The sequence below is a fragment of the Ranitomeya imitator genome, chromosome 4 (assembly GCF_032444005.1).
Source record: "Ranitomeya imitator isolate aRanImi1 chromosome 4, aRanImi1.pri, whole genome shotgun sequence".
NCBI lineage: Eukaryota > Metazoa > Chordata > Amphibia > Anura > Dendrobatidae > Ranitomeya > Ranitomeya imitator.
Genome location: NC_091285.1, coordinates 362046481 through 362063573, shown reverse-complemented (window position 1 = coordinate 362063573; position 17093 = coordinate 362046481). Strand labels below are relative to the sequence as shown.

The 17093-nt window shown below is 43.2% G+C and overlaps 1 protein-coding gene across 1 annotated transcript in view; it reads right to left on the bottom strand.

The window, feature by feature from the left end:
* SLC26A5 (solute carrier family 26 member 5) overlaps window positions 1-17093 on the bottom strand; it is a 142160-nt gene that overhangs the window by 49046 nt on the left and 76021 nt on the right. The window contains exons 11-12 of the mRNA XM_069765112.1: window positions 14820-14897; window positions 8508-8603 (exon numbers count right to left, since the gene is read on the bottom strand). Of these exons, the coding sequence (XP_069621213.1) occupies window positions 8508-8603; window positions 14820-14897 (174 nt within the window). The remainder of the gene's footprint in view (window positions 1-8507; window positions 8604-14819; window positions 14898-17093) is intronic.

Sequence of the window (17093 nt, the reverse complement as noted above, 5' to 3'; positions counted from 1 at the left end):
TATGATGTGGGCAACCGAGAGTTGCTGGCCATGAAGTGGGCATTCGAGGAGTGGCGTCATTGGCTTGAGGGTGCTAAGCATCGCGTGGTGGTTTTGACTGATCATAAGAACCTTACTTATCTTGAGTCTGCCAAGCGCTTGAATCCTAGACAGGCCCGTTGGTCATTATTTTTTGCTCGTTTTGATTTTGTGATTTCATACCTTCCGGGCTCTAAAAATGTGAAGGCGGATGCTCTGTCTAGGAGTTTTGTGCCCGACTCTCCGGGGTTATCTGAGCCGGCGAGTATCCTCAAGGAAGGAGTCATTGTGTCTGCCATCTCCCCTGATTTGCGGAGAGTGTTGCAGAAATTTCAGGCTAATAAACCTGATTGTTGTCCGGCCGAGAAACTGTTCGTCCCTGATAGGTGGACTTGTAAAGTTATCTCTGAACTTCATTGTTCGGTGCTGGCCGGTCATCCAGGAATCTTTGGTACCAGGGAGTTGGTTGCTAGATCCTTCTGGTGGCCATCTCTGTCACGGGATGTGCGTGCTTTTGTGCAGTCCTGTGGAATTTGTGCTAGGGCTAAGCCCTGCTGTTCACGTGCCAGTGGGTTGCTTTTGCCCTTGCCGGTCCCGAAGAGGCCTTGGACACATATTTCGATGGATTTCATTTCTGACCTTCCCGTTTCTCAAAAAATGTCGGTCATTTGGGTGGTCTGTGATCGCTTTTCTAAAATGGTCCATCTGGTGCCCTTGGTTAAATTGCCTTCCTCCTCTGATTTGGTGCCTTTGTTCTTCCAGCATGTGGTTCGTTTACATGGCATTCCTGAGAATATTGTTTCTGACAGAGGTTCCCAGTTTGTCTCGAGGTTCTGGCGAGCCTTTTGTGGTAGGATGGGCATTGACCTATCTTTCTCCTCGGCCTTCCATCCTCAGACTAATGGCCAGACCGAACGAACCAATCAGACCTTGGAAACATATCTGAGATGTTTTGTTTCCGCTGACCAGGATGATTGGGTGTCATTTTTGCCGTTGGCTGAGTTCGCCCTTAATAATCGGGCCAGCTCGGCTACCTTGGTCTCTCCATTTTTCTGCAATTCTGGGTTCCATCCTCGTTTCTCTTCAGGACAGGTTGAGTCTTCGGACTGTCCTGGTGTGGATTCTGTGGTGGACAGGTTGCAGCAGATCTGGACTCAGGTGGTGGACAATTTGACCTTGTCCCAGGAGAAGGCTCAGCTTTTCGCTAATCGCAGACGCCGTGTGGGACCCCGACTTCGTGTTGGGGATCTGGTTTGGTTATCTTCTCGTCATATTCCTATGAAGGTTTCCTCTCCTAAATTTAAACCTCGTTTTATTGGTCCGTATAGGATTTCTGAGATTCTCAATCCGGTGTCTTTTCGTCTGACCCTCCCAGACTCCTTTTCCATACATAATGTATTCCATAGGTCGTTGTTGAGGAGATACGTGGCACCTATGGTTCCATCTGTGGAGCCTCCTGCCCCTGTTTTGGTGGAGGGGGAATTGGAGTATATTGTGGAGAAGATTTTGGATTCTCGTGTCTCTAGACGGAAACTCCAGTATCTGGTCAAATGGAAGGGTTATGCTCAGGAAGATAATTCCTGGGTTTTTGCCTCTGATGTCCATGCCCCAGATCTTGTTCGTGCCTTTCATGTGGCTCATCCTGGTCGGCCTGGGGGTTCTGGTGAGGGTTCGGTGACCCCTCCTCAAGGGGGGGGGTACTGTTGTGAATTCTGTGGCTGAGTTCACTTCTGTGGTCACAAGTGGTATTGCAGTCTCTGGGCTTCCTCCCTCAGGTGTTTTGGTGAGCTCGTTGGCTGCCTTGCTATTTAGCTCCACCTGAGTCTGTCTTCCTTGCTCCTTGTCAATGTTCCAGTGTTGGATCTGAGCTACTGCATCTTTCCTTGGGCCTGCTGCTCTGCTAGATAAGTGCTTCTAGTTTGTTTTCTGTTTTTTCTGTCCAGCTTGCTATTAACTTTTGCTGGAAGCTCTGAGAAGCAAAGGGGTGCACCGCCGTGCTGTTAGTTCGGCACGGTGGGTCTTTTTGCCCCTTTGCGTGGTTTTCGTTTTAGGGTTTTTTGTAGACTGCATAGTTCTCTTTGCTATCCTCGCTCTGTCTAGAATATCGGGCCTCACTTTGCTGAATCTATTTCATTCCTACGTTTGTCTTTTCATCTTGCTAACAGTCATTATATGTGGGGGGCTGCCTATTCATTTGGGGTATTTCTCTGAGGTAAGTCAGGCTTGTATTTCTATCTTCAGGCTAGTGAGCTCCTCAGGCAGTGCCGAGTTGCATAGGTAGTTTTAGGCGCAATCCACTGCTGCTTATAGTTGTGTGAGGATAGATCAGGTACTGCAGTCTACAGAGATTCCACGTCTCAGAGCTTGTCCTATTGTTTTTGGTTATTGCCAGATCTCTGTATGTGCGCTGATTACTGCACGCTGTGTTGCCTGATTGCCAGCCATAACAGGAAATAGCGACCACAATATTGTACAGTTTCACCTGTCTTTCACTAGGGGGACTTGTCAGGGAGTCACAAAAACACTGAACTTTAGGAAGGCAAAGTTTGACCAGCTTAGAGATGCCCTTAATCTGGTAGACTGGGACAATATCCTCAGAAATAAGAATACAGATAATAAATGGAAAATGTTTAAGAACATCCTAAATAGGCACTGTAAGCGGTTTATACCTTGTGGGAATAAAAGGACTAGAAATAGGAAAAACCCAATGTGGCTAAACAAAGAAGTAAGACAGGCAATTAACAGTAAAAAGAAAGCATTTGAACTACTAAAGCAGGATGGCACAATTGAATCTCTAAAAAACTATAGGGAGAAAAATACTTTATCTAAAAAACTAATTAAAGATGCCAAAAAGGAAACAGAGAAGCACATTGCTAAGGAGAGTAAAACTAATCCCAAACTGTTCTTCAACTATATCAATAGTAAAAGAATAAAAACTGAAAATGTAGGCCCCTTAAAAAATAGTGAGGAAAGAATGGTTGTAGATGACGAGGAAAAAGCTAACATATTAAACACCTTCTTCTCCACGGTATTCACGGTGGAAAATGAAATGCTAGGTGAAATCCCAAGAAACAATGAAAACCCTATATTAAGGGTCACCAATCTAACCCAAGAAGAGGTGCGAAACCGGCTAAATAAGATTAAAATAGATAAATCTCCGGGTCCGGATGGCATACACCCACGAGTACTAAGAGAACTAAGTAATGTAATAGATAAACCATTATTTCTTATTTTTAGGGACTCTATAGCGACAAGGTCTGTTCCGCAGGACTGGCGCATAGCAAATGTGGTGCCAATATTCAAAAAGGGCTCTAAAAGTGAACCTGGAAATTATAGGCCAGTAAGTCTAACCTCTATTGTTGGTAAAATATTTGAAGGGTTTCTGAGGGATGTTATTCTGGATTATCTCAATGAGAATAACTGTTTAACTCCATATCAGCATGGGTTTATGAGAAATCGCTCCTGTCAAACCAATCTAATCAGTTTTTATGAAGAGGTAAGCTATAGGCTGGACCATAGTGAGTCATTGGACGTGGTATATCTCGATTTTTCCAAAGCGTTTGATACCGTACCGCACAAGAGGTTGATACACAAAATGAGAATGCTTGGTCTGGGGGAAAATGTGTGTAAATGGGTTAGTAACTGGCTTAGTGATAGAAAGCAGAGGGTGGTTATAAATGGTATAGTCTCTAACTGGGTCGCTGTGACCAGTGGGGTACCGCAGGGTCATTAATGATCTGGTAAAAGGTTTACACAGTAAAATATCGATATTTGCATATGATACAAAACTATGTAAAGCAGTTAATACAAGAGAAGATAGTATTCTGCTACAGATGGATCTGGATAAGTTGGAAACTTGGGCTGAAAGGTGGCAGATGAGGTTTAACAATGATAAATGTATGGTTATACACATGGGAAGAAGGAATCAATATCACCATTACACACTGAACGGGAAACCACTGGGTAAATCTGACAGGGAGAAGGACTTGGGGATCCTAGTTAATGATAAACTTACCTGGAGCAGCCAGTGCCAGGCAGCAGCTGCCAAGGCAAACAGGATCATGGGGTGCATTAAAAGAGGTCTGGATACACATGATGAGAGCATTATACTGCCTCTATAAAAATCCCTAGTTAGACCGCACATGGAGTACTGAGTCCAGTTTTGGGCACCGGTGCTCAGGAAGGATATAATGGAACTAGAGAGAGTACAAAGGAGGGCAACAAAATTAATAAAGGGGATGGGAGAACTACAATACCCAGATAGATATCTGCACAAAAGCTGTTCTACCCTGTATGCACACATGGATTTTTCCTCTCTGAACCCTGTTCACACAGGTTATATACAGATGATCAGGTTTTTAAATACATCAGATAGGGATTGCATACATTAGTTAGGACTGCTCTGATAAGGGTATACCGTGAAGATTGGTAGAGCAGCTTAGTATACATTTTTTGCAAAAAACGTATCAACCAAATACCCTGTTTTTTACATCTTTTACTAGCACTTGCGGATCACTGCAACATTTTTTCAAACTGAGTGTTTTTGGTTTTACTATTCTCTTTTGTGTCTTCAGGTTTCTTGGTGGTGTGTGAACATGATCATACAGACTTGTTCACTGTGCAAGTAGCCCATGTGTTCCTGTTTCCATAATTGTTCTCTTGTGTCTACAAGACTGGGGAGTTCCACCACTCCTCTTGGGCTATCTGCACAAAAGCTGTTCTACCCTGTATGCACACATGGATTTTTCCTCTCTGAACCCTGTTCACACAGGTTATATACAGATGATCAGGTTTTTAAATACATCAGATAGGGATTGCATACATTAGTTAGGACTGCTCTGATAAGGGTATACCGTGAAGATTGGTAGAGCAGCTTAGTATACATTTTTTGCAAAAAACGTATCAACCAAATACCCTGTTTTTTACATCTTTTACTAGCACTTGCGGATTACTGCAACATTTTTTCAAACTGAGTGTTTTTGGTTTTACTATTCTCTTTTGTGTCTTCAGGTTTCTTGGTGGTGTGTGAACATGATCATACAGACTTGTTCACTGTGCAAGTAGCCCATGTGTTCCTGTTCCCAATACCCAGATAGATTAGCGAAATTAGGATTATTTAATCTAGAAAAAAAGACGACTGAGGGGCGATCTAATAACCATGTATAAGTATATAAGGGGACAATACAAGTATCTCGCTGAGGATCTGTTTATACCAAGGAAGGTGATGGGCACAAGGGGGCATTCTTTGCGTCTGGAGGAGAGAAGGTTTTTCCACCAACATACAAGAGGATTCTTTACTGTTAGGGCAGTGAGAATCTGGAATTGCTTGCCTGAGGAGGTGGCGACGGCGAACTCAGTCAAGGGGTTCAAGAGAGGCCTGGATGTATTCCTGGAGCAGAACAATATTGTATCATACAATTATTAGGTTCTGTAGAATGACGTAGATCTGGGGATTTATTATGATGGAATATAGGCTGAACTGGATGGACAAATGTCTTTTTTCAGCCTTACTAACTATGTTACTATGTATGTTACTATGTTGTCCAACATCCGCACAATCTTGCGTTGAAATCTGTCAATTTTTCTTTTCCGTCCACATCTATGGAGGTTAGCCACAGTGCCATGGGCTTTAAACTTCTTGATGACACTGCGCACGGTAGACACGGGAACATTCAGGTCTTTGGAGAAGGACTTGTAGCCTTGAGATTGCTCATGCTTCCTCACAATTTGGTTTCTCAAGTCCTCAGACAGTTCTTTGGTCTTCTTTCTTTTCTCCATGCTCAATATGGTACACACAAGGACACAGGACAGAGGTTGAGTCAACTTTAATCCATGTCAGCTGGCTGCAAGTGTGATTTAGTTATTGCCAACACCTTGTAGGTGCCACAGGTAAGTTACAGGTGCTGTTAATTACACAAATTAGAGAAGCATCACATGATTTTTCGAACAGTGCCAATACTTTTGTCCACCCCCTTTTTTATGTTTGGTGTGGAATTATATCCAATTTGTTTTGTGTTTTTGCATTTAAGACAAATTAAATGAAGATAATAATAACAAAGAATTTGTGTTTGCAATCATTTTCAGGAAGAAACGGAGTATTATCTGACAGAATTGCAGGGGTGTCAATACTTTTAGCCACAACAGTAAGCCCTGAAAGGCAGTGGCCGTATCTTATATTGGCTAAACCTGGTGACAGGGGCCAGACAAATTGCCAATTCAGCTGCATCGGTCCCAGAAGTAGAGTGCGGCCACTGACACCAGCGAATATTTCTGCTCGATCTGCATCCTCGGACGCACATTCAGCTGAAATATATTGCAGCGCTGGGGATCTGGCAGTTCTGCTGCAGTACACGCCGCTGACCAATTTGCATCCAGCATCTGACCTCGGTGTGTCCATGACAGGGGGCATATAGCAGTGACAACATGAGCGATGGTTGGGATGCTGAAGTCAGCTGGCGGCTCTTGCGCCGGTTGCAGAAGAGGACGCCGTGTGGCGTGGGAGCGGATAAAGGTGAGTAGAATCGGTTTTTTTTCATGTGTTGCAGAAGAACAAGACAAATTATCAGAGAAAGGGGCATGTAGATCTATGCCTGACATGGTGTTCTCCTCCCTCCATGCAGGGACATCAGCTTACTCACCTGCCTATGGCACTGTCTCCAGCATGCTCCTGCCTTCTCCCTCCACTATACACACTGCACTGTGTCCCGACAGCGTGCCTAGGGTGCATGTGTGCGCACACCCCTGTTCTAAAAGGGGCAGCACATGCACATGGTAAATGCTCAGCTGGGAGGCATTTAGTTAAATGTGTGTTCACTTGCAACGTGTATCCCAGCCAATAGCGTGGAGACATCTTGTACAAAAAGCACCCTCCCCAATACGGAGGTGCCTGAGCAATCCCTATAGTTACAGTATGTTAGGTGGTTGGTGTGTATGTAACTGTATGTTGACAGGTTCCCCATCCCTAGTCGGATATAGTATCCCATATCCCATACCCTGTGTACTGTTATTAGTGCTAGCTTCCTGTGACTGCTTCGGCGGTGTCCGTATCCTGAAATCGCATCTGCGGTACCGGTACCCTCCTGTCCCTTGTTACGCAACATCCTCTCTATTTATGTATGGTGCTGTCCTTTATTATATAGCGTCCGGTTATGTGGAGCGCCGTCCATTATTACACAGTATCATCTCTTGTCATCTACAGCACCATCCCTTACATTGAGTATTCTAATTATTTTTGTTATTCACAGTGTCTTCTCTTTATTGCATGGTGTCCTCTCATGTAAAATGACTGCTGAGGGAGCAGCATCTGACCAGAAGACCAGTCCATCAGCCGCATCATCACAAAAAAAGCTTTCCCATGGTCCATCAGCCATCATTTCAGTTTATATCTAACAAGAGTGGATGCTATGTAATAAAGAACAGGGAGGTATAAATAACAAAAATAATGAGAATCTGATATGTATGGGACGGTGCTGTACATAACAAGAGGGAACTATATGATAAAGGACGGTGTTATACATAAAGAGAGGGCACTGTGTAATAAGGGGCGGCAATATATATGAGAGGAGACTGTAAAAAAATATGTATATCTGTAGCTTGGTCGCGGTGAAAGGAGGGGGGTCCAGATACATTTCTTGCACAGGGGCCCTAAGCTGTCTGTGTCCTCCCCTGCTCAAAAACTATATATCAATCTGCTCAGCTCACCCTACTCTATAACATGCTGTCTGCAGAGTGGACTGCAACATCATGGTGACGGGTTCTCTTTAAAAGTCTATCAAATATACATTGTAGTCATTCATAAAAGCGCAGACAAAACAAAATGCAGTTTTCCATAAAACAATGATTCAGGCAAGAAAATTCAACAGATCTTTTTTTTTTCCCCTTCATGGCCGCTGCTTCACTTTTTGTCCACATCCGTTTCACATATAGGTCGAAATGTTTTGTGCATGTTAGTAACCATGTAAATCCTACTTGTAAAGTACATAAATATATAGACAAAGGCAAAACAATCTAAGGCAATACCAAGGAGCTTACATTCTAAGTACCTGAGGCAAAGGGAGATAAAGTGACTTGCCCAAGGTCACACGGAGCAGGTAATGAAACACAGTCCAGTGCTGTAGAGCCATTCCTCCTCCCTATGACAATCTGCATAAATAAATGTTAGTTTATGTGAGGTGTATAAAGCTCAGCTACATTAGTCCTGCCAACAAGTCAGTTCAGTAAATCGAATAAGTCAGGTAATTCCAGTTAAATAACTTCATGTTCAATAATAACTCTCCTTTGACATAACTAATGACCTCAACATTCAGATTACTAATCCATGCAAAGTGCACTGAAAATCACATTAGTAATTTGGCAGCATGCTGAAGCTTAGATCACGTAGTTAAATCAGTTTATTAAAGATACATTTCAGCACCACTTCTTAGTGAGAAAGATTGTTAATATTCAATGTGGAAATGTTTCTAAGCATGCTAATTTATGTTCACACTTACCAGTTCTAGTCTACTCGTTCTCCATAATTGTGGGATGTCTGCAAACTGCTTGAACATTCCTTTTAAGTTCACCATCACTATAGCGGCTAACACTGTCTAGAACAGAAATATACGCCACTTTTCATTTAAGGCCATACAATAAGTATAACAAATTCACCCTTTGGAGAAAAAAAGTAAGACTAAGTCATTAACCCCTTTACCCCCAAGGGTGGTTTGCACGTTAATGACCAGGCCAATTTTTACAATTCTGACCACTGTCCCTTTATGAGGTTATAACTCCGAAACGCTTCAACGGATCCTGGTGATTCTGACATTGTTTTCTCGTGACATATTGTACTTCATGATAGTGGTAAAATTTCTTTGATAGTACCTGCGTTTATTTGTGAAAAAAACGGAAATTTGGCGAAAATTTTGAAAATTTCGCAATTTTCAAACTTTGAATTTTTATGCAATTAAATCACAGAGATATGTCACACAAAATACTTAATAAGTAACATTTCCCACATGTCTCCTTTACATCAGCATAATTTTGGAACCAATTTTTTTTTTTGTTAGGGAGTTATAAGGGTTAAAAGTTGACCAGCAATTTCTCATTTTTACAACACCATTTTTTTTTAGGGACCACGTCTCATTTGAAGTCATTTTGAGGGGTCTATATGATAGAAAATGCCCAAGTGTGACACCATTCTAAAAACTGCACCCCTCAAGGTGCTCAAAACCACATTCAAGAAGTTTATTAACCCTTCAGGTGTTTAATAGGAATTTTTGGAATGTTTAAATAAAAATGAACATTTAACTTTTTTACACAAAAAATTTACTTCAGCTCCAATTTGTTTTATTTTACCAAGGGTAACAGGAGAAATTGGACCCAAAAAGTTGTTGTCCAATTTGTCCTGAGTACGCTGATACCCCATATGTGGCAGTAAACCACTGTTTGGGCGCATGGGAGAGCTCGGAAGGGAAGGAGCGCTATTTGACTTTTCAATGCAAACTTGACAGGAATTGAGATGGGACGCCATGTTGCGTTTGGAGAGCCACTGATGTGCCTAAACATTGAAACCCCCCACAAGTGACACCATTTTGGAAAGTAGACCCCCTAAGGAACTTATCTGGATGTGTGGTGAGCACTTTGACCCACCAAGTGCTTCACAGAAGTTTATAATGCAGAACCGTAAAAATAAAAAATCATATTTTTTCACAAAAATTATATTTTTGCCCCCAATTTTTTATTTTTCCAAGGGTAAGAGAAGAAATTGGACCTCAAAAGTTGTTGTCCAATTTGTCCTGAGTACGCTGATACCCCATATGTGGCAGTAAACCACTGTTTGGGCGCATGGGAGAGCTCGGAAGGGAAGGAGCGCAGTTTGACTTTTCAATGCAAAATTGACAGAAATTGAGATGGGACGCCATGTTGCGTTTGGAGAGCCACTGATGTGCCTAAACATTGAAACCCCCCACAAGTGACACCATTTTGGAAAGTAGACCCCCTAAGGAACTTATCTAGAGGTGTGGTGAGCACTTTGACCCACCAAGTGCTTCACAGAAGTTTATAATGCAGAACCGTAAAAATAAAAAATCATATTTTTTCACAAAAATTATATTTTTGCCCCCAATTTTTTATTTTTCCAAGGGTAAGAGAAGAAATTGGACCTCAAAAGTTGTTGTCCAATTTGTCCCGAGTACGCTGATACCCCATATGTGGCAGTAAACCACTGTTTGGGCGCATGGGAGAGCTCGGAAGGGAAGGAGCGCCGTTTGACTTTTCAATGCAAAATTGACAGGAATTGAGATGGGACGCCATGTTGCGTTTGGAGAGCCACTGATGTGCCTAAACATTGAAACCCCCCACAAGTGACACCATTTTGGAAAGTAGACCCCCTAAGGAACTTATCTAGAGGTGTGGTGAGCACTTTGACCCACCAAGTGCTTCACAGAAGTTTATAATGCAGAACCGTAAAAATAAAAAATCATATTTTTTCACAAAAATTATATTTTTGCCCCCAATTTTTTATTTTTCCAAGGGTAAGAGAAGAAATTGGACCTCAAAAGTTGTTGTCCAATTTGTCCCGAGTACGCTGATACCCCATATGTGGCAGTAAACCACTGTTTGGGCGCATGGGAGAGCTCGGAAGGGAAGGAGCGCCGTTTGACTTTTCAATGCAAAATTGACAGGAATTGAGATGGGACGCCATGTTGCGTTTGGAGAGCCACTGATGTGCCTAAACATTGAAACCCCCCACAAGTGACACCATTTTGGAAAGTAGACCCCCTAAGGAACTTATCTGGATGTGTGGTGAGCACTTTGACCCACCAAGGGCTTCACAGAAGTTTATAATGCAGAGCCATAAAAATAAAACAAAATTTTTTTCCCACAAAAATTATTTTTTAGCCCCCAGTTTTGTATTTTCCCTAGGGTAAGAGGAGAAATTGGACCACAAAAGTTGTTGTCCAATTTGTCCTGAGTACGCTGATACCCCATATGTGGGGGGGAACCACCGTTTGGGCGCATGGGAGGGTTCGGAAGGGAAGGAGCGCCATTTGGAATGCAGACTTAGATGGAATGGTCTGCAGGCGTCACATTGCGTTTGCAGAGCCCCTAATGTACCTAAACAGTAGAAACCCCCCACAAGTGACACCATTTTGGAAAGTAGACCCCCTAAGGAACTCATCTTGATGTGTTGTGAGAGCGTTGAACCCCCAAGTATTTCACTACAGTTTATAACGCAGAGCCATGCAAATAAAAAATATTTTTTTTTCCACAAATTATATTTTAGCCCCCAGTTTTGTATTTTTCCAAGGTTAGCAGGAGAAATTGGACCCTAAATGTTGTTGTCCAATTTGTCCTGAGTACGCTGATACCCGATATGTGGGGGGGAACCACCGTTTGGGCGCATGGGAGGGCTCGGAAGGGAAGGAGCATCATTTGGAATGCAGACTTAGATGGATTGGTCTGCAGGCGTCACATTGCGTTTGCAGAGCCCCTAATGTACCTAAACAGTAGAAACCCCCCACAAGTGACCCCATATTGGAAACTAGACCCCTCAATGAACTTATCTAGATGTGTTGTGAGAACTTTGAACCCCCAAGTGTTTCACTACAGTTTATAACGCAGAGCCGTGAAAATAAAAAATCTTTTTGTTTTCCCACAAAAATTATTTTTTAGCCCCCAGTTTTGTATTTTCCCAAGGGTAACAGGAGAAATTGGTCCACAAAAGTTGTTGTCCAATTTGTCCTGAGTACGCTGATACCCGATATGTGGGGGGGAACCACCGTTTGGGCGCATGGGAGGGCTCGGAAGGGAAGGAGCATCATTTGGAATGCAGACTTAGATGGATTGGTCTGCAGGCGTCACATTGCGTTTGCAGAGCCCCTAATGTACCTAAACAGTAGAAACCCCCCACAAGTGACCCCATATTGGAAACTAGACCCCTCAATGAACTTATCTAGATGTGTTGTGAGAACTTTGAACCCCCAAGTGTTTCACTACAGTTTATAACGCAGAGCCGTGAAAATAAAAAATCTTTTTGTTTTCCCACAAAAATTATTTTTTAGCCCCCAGTTTTGTATTTTCCCAAGGGTAACAGGAGAAATTGGTCCACAAAAGTTGTTGTCCAATTTGTCCTGAGTACGCTGATACCCGATATGTGGGGGGGAACCACCGTTTGGGCGCATGGGAGGGCTCGGAAGGGAAGGAGCATCATTTGGAATGCAGACTTAGATGGATTGGTCTGCAGGCGTCACATTGCGTTTGCAGAGCCCCTAATGTACCTAAACAGTAGAAACCCCCCACAAGTGACCCCATATTGGAAACTAGACCCCTCAATGAACTTATCTAGATGTGTTGTGAGAACTTTGAACCCCCAAGTGTTTCACTACAGTTTATAACGCAGAGCCGTGAAAATAAAAAATCTTTTTGTTTTCCCACAAAAATTATTTTTTAGCCCCCAGTTTTGTATTTTCCCAAGGGTAACAGGAGAAATTGGTCCACAAAAGTTGTTGTCCAATTTGTCCTGAGTACGCTGATACCCCATATGTTGGGGTAAACCCCTGTTTGGGCACACAGGAGAGCTCGGAAGGGAAGGAGCACTGTTTTACTTTTTCAACGCAGAATTGGCTGGAATTGAGATCGGACGCCATGTCGTGTTTGGAGAGCCCCTGATGTGCCGAAACAGTGGAAACCCCCCAATTATAACTGAAACCCTAATCTAAACACACCCCTAACCCTAATTCCAACGGTAACCCTAACCACACCTCTAACCCTGACACACCCCTAACCCTAATCCCAACCCTATTCCCAACTGTAAATGTAATCTAAACCCTAACCCTAACTTTAGCCCCAACCCTAACTGTAGCCCCAACCCTAACCCTAACCCTAATCCTAGCCCTAACCCTAGCCCTAACCCTAACCCTAGCCCTAACCCTAGCCCTAACCCTAACCCTAGCCCTAGCCCTAGCCCTAACCCTAGCCCTAACCCTAGCCCTAACCCTAACCCTAACCCTAGCCCTAACCCTAGCCCTAACCCTAGCCCTAGCCCTAACCCTAGCCCTAACCCTAGCCCTAATGGGAAAATGGAAATAAATACATTTTTTTTTATTTTTCCCTAACTAAGGGGGTGATGAAGGGGGGTTTGATTTACTTTTATAGCGAGTTTTTTAGCGGATTTTTATGATTGGCAGCCGTCACACACTGAAAGACCCTTTTTATTGCAAAAAATATTTTTTGCAATACCACATTTTGAGAGCTATAATTTTTCCATATTTTGGTCCACAGAGTCATGTGAGGTCTTGTTTTTTGCGGGACGAGTTGACGTTTTTATTGAAAACATTTTTGGGCACGTGACATTTTTTTATCGCTTTTTATTCCGATTTTTGTGAGGAAGAATGACCAAAAGCCAGCTATTCATGAATTTCTATTGGGGGAGGCGTTTATACCGTTCCGCGTTTGGTAAAATTGATAAATCAGTTTTATTCTTCGGGTCAGTACGATTACAGCGATACCTCATTTATATCATTTTTTTATGGTTTGGTGCTTTTATACGATAAAAACTATTTTACAGAAAAAATAATTATTTTTGCATCGCTTTATTCTCAGGACTATAACTTTTTTATTTTTTTGCTGATGATGCTGTATGGCGGCTCTTTTTTTGCGGGACAATATGACGCTTTCAGCGGTACCATGGTTATTTATATCTGTCCTTTTGATCGCGTGTTATTCCACTTTTTGTTCGGCGGTATGATAATAAAGCGTTGTTTTTTGCCTCGTTTTTTTTTTTTTTTTCTTACGGTGTTTACTGAAGGGGTTAACTAGTGGGCCAGTTTTATAGGTCGGGCCGTTACGGACGCGGCGATACTAAATATGTGTACTTTTATTGGTTTTTTTTTTTTATTTAGATGAAGAAATGTATTTATGGGAATAATATTTTTTTTTTTTTTTTCATTATTTTGGAATATTTTTTTTTATTTTTTTTACACATTTGGAAATTTTTTTTTTTACTTTTTTTACTTTGTCCCAGGGGGGGACATCACAGATCAGTGATCTGACAGTGTGCACAGCACTCTGTCAGATCACTGATCTGATAGGAGTGCAGGCTGCTTCACAGTGCCTGCTCTGAGCAGGCTCTGTGAAGCCACCTCCCTCCCTGCAGGACCCGGATCCGCGGCCATCTTGGATCCGGGGCTCGAGCAGGGAGGGAGGTGAGGAGACCCTCGCAGCAACGCGATCACATCGCGTTGCTGCGGGGGGCTCAGGGAAGCCCGCAGGGAGCCCCCTCCCTGCGCGGTGCTTCCCTGCACCGCCGGCACATCGCGATCATCTTTGATCGCGGTGTGCCAGGGGTTAATGTGCCGGGGGCGGTCCGTGACCGCTCCTGGCACATAGTGCCGGATGTCAGCTGCGATAAGCAGCTGACACCCGGCCGCGATCGGCCGCGCTCCCCCCGTGAGCGCGGCCGATCGGCTATGACGTACTATCCCGTCCAGGGTCAGATAAGCCCAGGGCACCTCGACGGGATAGTACGTCTAAGGTCACAGAGGGGTTAAAATTAAATCCCTTTAACCAGTCATTATTCCCAGGGAGAGTGTCCTCTTTGCAATGGCTCTAGCCAATTGAAGGGCATACCACGTAGGACCCTCCTCTATGTCACTGGATAGGAGTTGTCTGAAGCAGACACGCCATACATTACACGCATTTGGCAGCTCATGTAGTTAACTCACATGAAAACTGTGGTCATTTTTGTACGGTGTTACTTTCAGAAACAGTTAATCTATAGTTAATAAATGTGGCAGCACTAACACAAGAACGTGTTCACATACCTGGGGCAAGGGTTCAAAGAGGTATCCAACGAACAATATGACCACCAGCACCATTAAAGAGGATAAGAGACCTGCAATCTAATTGTATATGCCAACTATTAACAAAATCACTCCACAAATATTACATACAAACCTCTTTATAAATTGCATAACACAATACATGATACATGTTTGTTCTGACATTAAGGGGATTGTCTGAAACTAAAGTTGATTTTAATCCTAAATGTCTATCCATTTAATGCAATCATCTGATCGCTTTTTTAATAAATTTTAAATCAAAAAGTTCCTATCATTCCCCTCTCTCAATCAAACTGACATTTCGTTTGAGAATCCCCAGTGCATGCTGGGATGATACTAAACTGGAAATCATCAGGGGGCTGGTGATGCAGGCAGCTGCTTAACCCACCTTGAAATAAAGCATCATCGGTGACATCGGATTTAAACGCTGGAGCTGCAGTCACTGCTCTCTCTGCTCATGCGGTTTCCCTTTTCGAATGTGCACTGACAGTGTGCTCTCTTGCTGACTCAAGCCTTCTCATTATACCGGCAAGGGAGCGCACTGTCACTGTGTATTGAAAAGGAATATGTCAGGATCTTGTAGTCCTTCTGCAAATTGACCACTAGTGGTGGCTAATATTTACTTTGCTAAATCGTGCTGCAATTCCACTCAGTCACTGGAGGCTGTTGTTGTGTTCCTGCAATCACCCTTTAATAATATGGCAGATATTGAACCTGTAACAGCCATCTTGCTTCCTGTTTGGGCCTACTTAAAGATATATGGAACATTTACTCATTGCTTGAGTACTGTGTGTCTAGCAGTTGTCTAGCTCCAGTCTCCAGCTCCTGAACGGTTTTACCCAGACTGTTCTCATTCATCTCCGGATTGTGTCTAGAACTCCCATTGCTACCTCCAAGACCTCTAGCTCTGCTTGCTGTTCCCTGCTTGTACTTCTCTGGCCATCAGATTCCAGCTGTTCCAACAGTATCGCAACAATACCACACAGTGTGTGTGCATGGAGCTCTTAGGGTACCGTCACACTATAACATTTCGATCGCTACGACGGTACGATTCGTGACGTTCCAGCGATATCGTTACGATATCGCTGTGTCTGACACGCAGCAGCGATCAGGGATCCTGCTGAGAATCGTACGTCGTAGCAGATCGTATGGAACTTTCTTTCATCGCTGGATCTCCCGCTGTCATCGCTAGATCAGTGTGTGTGACACCGATCTAGCGATGCGATCCAGCGATGCGTTCGCTTGTAACCAGGGTAAACATCGGGTAACTAAGCGCAGGACCGCGCTTAGTAACCCGATGTTTACCCTGGTTACAAGCGTAAAACTAAAAAAAAAAAAACAGCACATACTTACATTCTGGTGTCCGTCAGGTCCCTTGCCGTCTCTGCTTCCCGCACTGTGACTGCCGGCCATAAAGTGAAAGCAGAGCACAGCGGCTGTGCTTTCACTTTCACTTTACGGCCGGCAGTCACAGAGCAGGAAGCAGACTGCAAGGGACCTGACGGACACCAGAATGTAAGTATGTGCTGTTTGTTTTTTTTAGTTTAACGCTTGTAACCAGGGTAAACATCGGGTAACTAAGCGCGGTCCTGCGCTTAGTTACCCGATGTTTACCCTGGTTACCCAGGGACCTCGGCATCATTGGTCGCTGGATAGCTGTCTGTGTGACAGCTCCCCAGCGACCACACTACGATTTACCTACGATCACGGCCAGGTCATATCGCTGGTCGTGATCGTAGGTAAATCGTATAGTGTGACGGTACCCTTACTGAGCACATTGTGATGTTCCCACTATGGTAAGATGAGAAATGCCTTGAGGCTGCCGAACATTTTAACGTTTTATTATTAGCTGCATCAGATAAATGTCGTTTAATTCTAACGTTTATTTGATTAGTAGTACATCTCACATATTGGATCTTACAAGTTACAAAACAACATTTAGGTTCTCTCTGAAGTCTAGCAGTGTTTCGGAGTAAAACGCCGGGCTGTTATTGCACAACCAGACCCTGATTCATGCTGCCTGCCATTCGGGCAGAATAAATCTAATAACTGGTTCTCTTTAAGGGGTAAATTCAAAAGAAGTGGTCAAAATTATTTGAATTTAATTTATCGTATAACACAGAAAATTAAAAGAATATAAATAAACACAAACCCTTTCAATAAGTAAAAAGTTTAAAAATGGCATACTCTACATTAGCTCGTCTGTGCTGCATATTCCTATTTTTTACTGGTTTTTATGCAGAAAATATGTCATAT